This window comes from Ictidomys tridecemlineatus, chromosome 2 (genome assembly GCF_052094955.1).
Source record: "Ictidomys tridecemlineatus isolate mIctTri1 chromosome 2, mIctTri1.hap1, whole genome shotgun sequence".
Taxonomy (NCBI): Eukaryota; Metazoa; Chordata; class Mammalia; order Rodentia; family Sciuridae; genus Ictidomys; species Ictidomys tridecemlineatus.
Window position 1 is genome coordinate 131,868,985 of NC_135478.1, and position 7,974 is coordinate 131,876,958.

A 7,974-nucleotide genomic window follows, 5' to 3' on the forward strand; every position below is an offset into this window, starting at 1 on the left:
CTTGACTCTAGCCAGGACTGCAGCCCAGCTCCACCTACAGCAGGTTGTCCAAGTGTGCACAGTGGGGCAGCCTGCACACAGGGGATCTACTCCATATATACAGTGTGTATATGTTAATACAGAAAGGAGTATATGGAAAGGAACCAAAATGTTACAAGATGTTTCTAGAATATGGATCATGGTGGGGTTTTTGTTCATTTGTTCTCCTCTTTATGCTTTTCTGAGTTGCCCAAGTTTTCATCAATGTGTATATGTTATTTTTCTAATTAGAAAAACTAGAATTTTTTTTTCTTTTGTGATGATAGGTATTGAACCCAGGGCCTCAATCATGCTAGACAAGTGTTTCACCACTGAGATATACACATCCAGCCCAGAGATTATCTTCTAAATAATAAAAAATGCAACCTAGGATCTAGCTCAGTTGGTAGAGTGCTTGCCTTGCATGCACAAAGCCCTGGTTTCAATCCCCAGCACCACACACACAAAAAAAATGCAACCTATAAGAAATAGTTTTAGATATGGAGACACCTTCATTATTCATCACCTGCCTCATTTAATCTTCATATCATCCCAGTGTGAGAAATGTCGTTGCTGCTTCTATTTTATAGGTGGAAGAACTGAGAGTACATGGAAGGAAATGGCTTATACAAGGTTAAGTGAGGACAAAACCTAATTCCCAAAGAAGGGCTCTTCCAGACTGCAGCTCACAGGGGACTAGTGAAGCCTGAGCCTTTAAATCCTAGACAAGTTTCAAGCCCAGCCAGTGCATTTGTATTGATCAAGGAAGTACTATCTGATAACCAGGCACAGCGGCCTATATCCCCAGCTCCTTAGGAGGCTAACACAGGAGGATCAATTGAGCTCAGGAGTCCAAGACCAGCCTGGGCTACATAGCAAGACACCATCTCAAAAAAAAAATAGAAAACAAAATTAATACATAAACAAACAGAAAACAAAACTTTCTGGAACTGTGTATGATAACACCCTCACCACCCCATAAATCCAAACCCGGACCATGGAGATACAAGAACAACATAATGGGTGCTAACATTCTGTGTACCAGGCACCAAGTGCTTGCATAAAGTATATCAATTAACCCTCATAACAGCTCAATCCAGTAGATTTTATTATCACCCCCCGTCTTACAGGTAAGGAAAAGGTAAGCTGCTCAACCTGCAGGGCCAGATAGGACTCAAACAGCTGTGGATCCAGACTCTTCCTCTGAGTCACTTTACCTATCCTCATGAGGGCATCAATGCCACACTCAGCTTTTGGACTCTGTCCCATAGGTTACAGGAAACCAAAAGAGCTTCAGAAGGGGGAGTGATGGGGTGGTGCTCCCATGGGGAAAATAATTCCAGACAGAACATAATCAGGCTTCCTTCACCCTGAATCTTCCCTTCTCCCTCTTTCCTCCCTCTCTGCCTCTATCTCTCCCATCTTTATTCCCCCTCCTCCCTTATTTTCTTGCCTCCTTGTTCCCATCATTCACTTCTTCCTCCCATTTTCTCTTCCTTTCATTCTTCCTTCCTGTTCCTCCATAACAAGTAAAAGGTAATGGCCCAGATGCTAGGGATGCATTGATCAGATTCTGAAGGAGTGGATGGAAAACAGGACAGAAAAGGATTGGCCAGGACAGCAGGATTTAGGGGAGCAGGGCATTTGCGGGAGAGACTACTATGGGGGCTGGGAGAGGGGGACGATGGCCAGTGTCTCATTAAGGGATTTTTCTTCCTGCTTAGGATAATCCTGCCAACCCTAAAACTTACAATCTCAAATAATTAGTAAATAACAGAGTACAAATACTCAGAAATGTATTTACAGAAAGCAAAGCCCCTGATAGACCTAGTTCCACATGGGTTCTGGAGCTAGACAAAGGAAAAATGGCTCCAGTGGTTTATTTAAGGAGGTACATCAAAGGCAAGGGTAAGTTTTCGAGGGCAGAGTCTTGCTCTGTGATGTCTTGCAACCAGCAGGTTGATTGACATCTTGGCAGGTCACACCCATCTCAGGTGCTGTGTGGGATCTTTGGCACAGCTTGAGGGGGAAGTTCACCTGAATCAGGCGGTCAATCCCTGTGGGGGGTGCCATGAGAAGTTCCCAGTGCCAGACTTATCCTCTCACGTGGCTACTATGTGCAACAGTCCACTCACAGCCCACAGACAGCTCATGACAGACTACACATTTTCCATGAAGGCCAGAGCCTCCATGGAAAATGTATAGTGAGGAGGCCAGGCCAACCCCATGCCTCATATATGAGCAAAGGCAGCAGCTCTGCAGCCATTTTACATTCAAGAGAATATACACAGGCAGCTGGGTTTTCCAACCTCACATGACATCTGAAAATATTTAGGAATGGAATGACATGATTTTGAGATTTAAAGAACTTCAACAGAAATGAAAAGAATGGTGAAGCAAATCTGGAAAGATGTTTACAATCATTATTATTCTAGGCAGTTGGTAAGTGGGTGCTTATTGGACTACTTTTTTATACCCTGCTGCATGTTTAAAATCGTCATAATAAAAAGTAAAAATGAGAACTCCATCACTAACTGTCAATCTATCAACCCAGAAGTCAGAATGAGAGTACTTGATTGGGAGGTTTGGGGGCTGATCCATTGTACCCAACTGTACCAGCAGGGATTGGGAATTGGGACAGACTCTTGGAAAACACATGTGAACAATAGCCAGATCTTTTGACCCACCAGTTCACCTCTCTTTGTATTTACATACTGCAGAGGTCCCCATCCATGTGCACAAACCCTGATCATCCATGACAGCAAAGAGTCAGGAACATATGTCCATTGATAGGAGACCAGCAAACACATGGACACATCCATGCTGGGGGGAACCAACCAGCCATCCAAATCACATCTGTGTGCCATTAGAGAAGGACGAGGGAAACAGCGTATCTGTAAGCTATATTTTTAAAGAGAACAGATGGGAACATCCATATTTAAACATGTCTTGATGATGTCTGAAAAGGATACAAAACAAACCTTTAGAAATGAAAACAATGGACATTTGTATCACACATGTGCTTGTTGCTGCTTTCTCCCACTATGTTCCATTGTCCCACCCAACTTCACTTACAAACACATGTTCTGAGATGAAATTCTTAGATTGGGGGTGTGGTTCAGTGTTAAAGAACTTGCTTAGTGTGTACAAGGCCCTGGGTTTAATCCCCAGCAACACCACACATTCGTATACACACACTCACACACACACACACACACACACAATGAAATTATTGAGAATTTCAAGATGGTAGAATCTTAAGTCCCCATGACTACATAAGTTCCTAGTTTCATGCCAGCAACAAACACATGTGTAACACAAATGTCCACTGGGTCTGGTTGCACTGTATGCACAGATCCCTAGGAGACACAGATGGAGCACAGTCTTGGCTGATATGAACTCCCATCAGATGTGAAGCACAGCAAGACACCATGGCTTTCTGAGAAACTCAAGCAGCCAAGGAGCCCTGGGAAGACCTTTCCTGATGACCCTTCTACAGTGCCAGAAAATGAAAATGACAGCAAAAATTGGAAGACAGAAAGAGGAAGAGGAGAAACTTCCTTACTTGACAGTGAGCCTTGGCAGAACGTGTGTGTGTGTGTGTGTGTGAGAGAGAGAGAGAGAGAGAGGAAGTAGAATAATGCATGCACTGTAGAATCTTCATGGTGGCCTAAAACTTGAAATGACCCCACGGTGATGGAGAATGGAAGAATAAAGTGTGTATGTAAATACCTGCTTTGGAATAGAATCAGCCCATAAATGGGAACAAAATAGTGACACCTGCTACAAGGTAGATGAACCTTGAAAACATCAGCTAGGTGAGAAGTCACACACAACAAGCCACATACTATATGATTTTATCCACATGAAATATCCAGAACCACCAGGCACGGTGGTGCATGCCTATAATCCCAGCCACTTGAGAGGCTAAGCAGAGGATCACCAGTTCAAAGCCAGCCTCAGCAAAGGTGAGATACTAAGCTACTCAGTGAGACGCTGTCTCTTAATAAAATACAAAATAGGGCTGGGGATGTGGCTCAGTGTTCGAGTACCCCTCAGTTCAATCTCCAGTACCCCCCAAAAAAATGTCCAGAACCTTCCTTGGAAGGTCAAACTGACAATGGGGAAGCATTTTGTAAACTTCAAGCCACAAGGAGGCATAGAGAGGTGGCAAGTCACCACAGCCAGTATCTCCAGACCTGGGGAACTTATGCTGGCCACCCCAAAGGGGCCTGGACTGAGCCCCAGAATTCTGTAGAGGAGATTCAAAGGCCATGACAAAGCCACACAAAGTCCTGGGCACATGGAAGAAGTGCAGTTCAACAAAGAATATTCTGATAGCACAGCCTGAGGTCACAGGCTGGCAGTTAAGGTCCCTGACCAGACCAAAGTCCAGCCTGGACCGGGGACAGGGCACTGGCCATCAATAAGCATATGCTCACTCTGGGGTCCCTTCATTCCCTGCCCAGTTCTCTAAACATGAAATCAAGGAAATGCCCTCAGGTTGGAGGGGGCATGTTACCCAGCAGCCCAACCTGTTCCTGCCTCTTGGCACCTGCTCACTTGGCACAGGAAAGGAGCTTCTAGGAAGAGGTCTACCTGGTATCCTCTGAACAGACAACCCCTCCTTTCTTTGGTTGTCCTACATTCTCTGCAAGGATCAAGTAGCTCGTTGTTATAGAAATTTCAGAAAACTACAAAAAAGCACCAACAGAGAAATAGCATGCTGGTAATTGCTGTCCACCTCCTGTTTTGTTTCCCATGTGTCTTTCTACAAATTTTAGACATGTCATTTTCATTGTTCCTATTTGACCCAAGAAGACACTGTGTCACATGTTATAGATGCTGTTTCTTCCTTCTTCAGCCCTTACAGTTTTCTTCATTCTCATAATAAATATTTTTACTTTTAAAGTGGAAAAAAAAGGTTAGGGATGTAGTTCAGTGGTAGAATACTTGCCTAATATGCACAAGGCCCTAGGTTCAATTCCCAGCATTGCAAAAGAAATAAAAAGAAAAAAATGATCAACCTTACAAAGGACTCTTTTTTAAGGCATGACCCCAATTGTGACATTTGTTTCCCCCCATCTGAGCCTGGCCTGTCCATGTGTCCAAAGAGGAAGTACCTCAGCCCAGCTGGGGCCATGCCAGGCTCCACCCACTTCGCTCCAGAGTCTTCTTCCTCCTGCTGGTCCTTTAAATGCACCCCAAACACTTAGGCCACCATCCGTCACCTGCGTTACCACTGGTCACCTACCTGCCACCAGTCACCTGCCTACTACCAACACCATGCGCTGTCTCATCAGCCTGGCCCTCGGCCTTCTCGCCCTGAAGGCAGTCCTTGCTCAGGACCCAACTTTCATCTCACCAGGTAGGCCTAAGCCACCACCCACCTTACTCCAGAATCTCTAATTCCAATATAAGCTAACACACTGGTAGCACTGGTGGTTTGATAAAGGGACAAGAAGGAGAGGAACAAAAAGGCAGAAAAACAGGGTTCTATCCCCCCATGGTGAAGGCCTCATACTCCAGGGCTGAGGCCATGGTCCCTAGATGAGAAGTGCCCAGCTGGGAGATGGGGTGATGGGAACGGAAAGTGGTTCTCAGGCCCTATCACTTCAGGTGAGGCCATTAGCTTTCCACCTCCCACAGTAGGCCTGCAGCTTTGTTTCCTGATTTTCACAGCTGACTTCTACTTTTCAGGAGAAGCTGTATCACAGTTTTGGTAGATTGGGGGGGGGGTTTTGTTTGTTTGTTTGTTTGTTTTCCCCTCTAAGAAATGGAATCTTGAGAGTTGGGGGCTGGGATCCTTGGTAGTTTCCATCTTTGTCTCCATCTTGCCTTCCCCCGAGGAACTTCAAGGGTGGGAAGAGGGTCTAGGCCCCCACTCACCTGCCTGTCTCCTGTGTAGTTCAGGTCATGTGCCCTGAGCGCAGCTCCTCCAAGGAGATGCCCTGTACCCCAGCCTGCCTCACCGATGAGGACTGTCTCGGCAACACCAAATGTTGTCCTAGTGCCTGTGGCCTCTCCTGCAGAACCCCAATCATCGGTAATGCCCTGCCTAGCCCTGGTGGGGAGGGAGGAACCAGCAATGGAAAGATTCTGCCTTGAGTGGGGCACCACAAACCTCTTTTAGAGCCCACACACCAGCCCTGTACCTGCAACCCATCTGTGAGTGCCTCTGCCCCACAAGCAGCCTTGTGATCTCCCACTAGTTTGGTTTCTAAGGTCTCCAAGCCACCAAGGGTGCTATGGGGGATCCTGCCCTGAGACAAACAAGATGGAGGCCCCTGGGACACATTTGACCTCAGGGTTCCACAGACATTAAATTTCCCTATTCATAAAATGGGGTTTTTCAGTTCAGGGGTGCAGTGAGATGGGCCCAGCAAGGAAGGCTGTGAGCATGAGAGCGCTTTGGGTGATAAAGGGCTGGCCCATCTCTCTCCAGAAGCTGCCCCAAAAGCTGGCAGTTGCCCCTGGGTGGACAACCAGATCTCCCAGCTGTGTCAGGAGGAGGACCACTGCTCCCATGACAGCGAGTGTGATGGCGACAAGAAATGCTGCATGAGCGATTGTGCTAGGAAGTGTCTGGACCCTGTCCAAGGTATGCAGCCTCAATATTGCCCCTTGGGTCCCTTTCTCCCTTGGCTTTCTCTGGTTAGCACCTCATCCTCAGGGGGCAAAGGGTGGGGGCAAATCAGAAACAGGCCAGGAGGTAGATCCCAAGCTCCACAGTGGTTCTCTTTGCCAACTCACTGTGCCACTGCAGGTTTCCTTGGGCACTTGATGTGCCACTCAGGTCAGGAGTGGCTATCATTAGAAAAGGGAGCTTAGAGAAACAGTCCAGAACTCAGATCAGGCAGCTGGTGGGACTTGGTCTTGGGGGGCCTGTGCCTTTGGCACTTAATCTGAAGGGGAGTAAAGAGCTTGAGGTTAGGAGCTTCAGTGAGACATGGGTTCAGAGCTAACTCTTCATACCTACCTGTGACCTCCACATCCTTCACTGAGGAGAATGGTGGCCTTACCTACCTGCCCAAAGGCAATATTGAGGGCAGGGGCGGTGGTGTGAGAGCTGTGCTTGCTCAGGAAAGGCACCTGTTCACCACATCCCTGAAAAAGTAGAGGTGAACAAGCTAGCACATGAACCACAGCATAGATGACCAAACCTCTTTTCCCTAGACCCCTATCCATTCTCCACTGTAGAGAGTCCTCTCCAGTAAGGAGCTCACCTGAATCCCCTGACTGCCAGGAGAGTCCATGTCCAGTCTGAACCCCAGCAAGAATCTTCTCTCTTGGATCCAGTGACCATATGTTGTCTCCTATCTGCTGCTAATAAAAACTCCATTTGGCTTTAAGTCTCTCTGTCTATCTGTCTGTCTGTTCTAGGCACCCAAAGAATGGACAAAGCAAACACACAACTTATCCCTGGGATCTCTGGGGTGGCTGTATGGGAGCAGGCAACTCCCCCCATGGGGATAAGTTTGTGGGAGAGAGCTGGGAGTTCAGTCAGGTTCACTGAGTTTGGGCTAACTCCAGAAAAACTATGGTGGATCTCTGGGCTGGGAAAGAAGTCATCCTACCCAGCCCTGGTGTTACCCAGCCAGTTACCCTGCATATGACCCCTTCTGAGATATGACCAGCAGGAGCTGAGACTGTGGAAGTCTTGGGGCCCAGAGGGTACTGGGGACCTGGACAGTCTTGGCAGCATGGAGAGAAAGCAAAAGCATAAAAGGAATCAGAGGGAAGATGGGGCATGTGTTGATACCACGCTAGGTCAGCCTTCTTTAAAGTCTCTAACAAAGTGTATCTAATCCTCTCCAACACCAGTTAGGCATCCTAAAACCCATGCCAATCCTGATACTGGCAGCCTGGGTTCACATCAGGTATCACAATTTAGGGGCTGAGTCCCATAAGCCTGCACCCACTCCACATGCCAGCCACAGTCCCAGGGCTTTCTTC

At 47.1% G+C, this 7,974-nt stretch overlaps 1 protein-coding gene across 2 annotated transcripts; it reads left to right on the forward strand.

Annotated features, from left to right (window-relative positions):
* The first annotated feature begins 5,176 nt into the window (after positions 1-5,176).
* On the forward strand, positions 5,177-7,370 carry LOC101964071 (whey acidic protein). 2 transcript variants are annotated; one of them, XM_013355959.4, is made up of 4 exons: positions 5,177-5,386; positions 5,927-6,064; positions 6,464-6,619; positions 7,219-7,370. In XM_013355959.4, exons 1-4 carry the CDS (start codon positions 5,305-5,307, stop codon positions 7,233-7,235), a joined length of 393 nt encoding a protein of 130 aa, XP_013211413.3. In that variant the 5' UTR covers positions 5,177-5,304; the 3' UTR covers positions 7,236-7,370. The 2 variants fall into 2 exon arrangements, with proteins under 2 accessions (XP_013211413.3, XP_005319312.3); XM_005319255.5 differs by having other exon boundaries at positions 5,181-5,386; positions 7,195-7,370.
* The last annotated feature ends 604 nt before the right edge of the window (positions 7,371-7,974 follow it).

What these genes read in the sequence shown, in the direction of transcription:
- LOC101964071 (XM_005319255.5), top strand. Translation starts at nt 5,305, where the DNA reads ATGCGCTGTCTCATCAGCCTGGCCCTCGGCCTTCTCGCCCTGAAGGCA. An exon ending in CCCAACTTTCATCTCACCAG is followed by an intron (nt 5,387 to 5,926) that starts GTAGGCCTAAGC and finishes TCTCCTGTGTAG; the next exon opens with TTCAGGTCATGTGCCCTGAG. An exon ending in CTGCAGAACCCCAATCATCG is followed by an intron (nt 6,065 to 6,463) that starts GTAATGCCCTGC and finishes ATCTCTCTCCAG; the next exon opens with AAGCTGCCCCAAAAGCTGGC.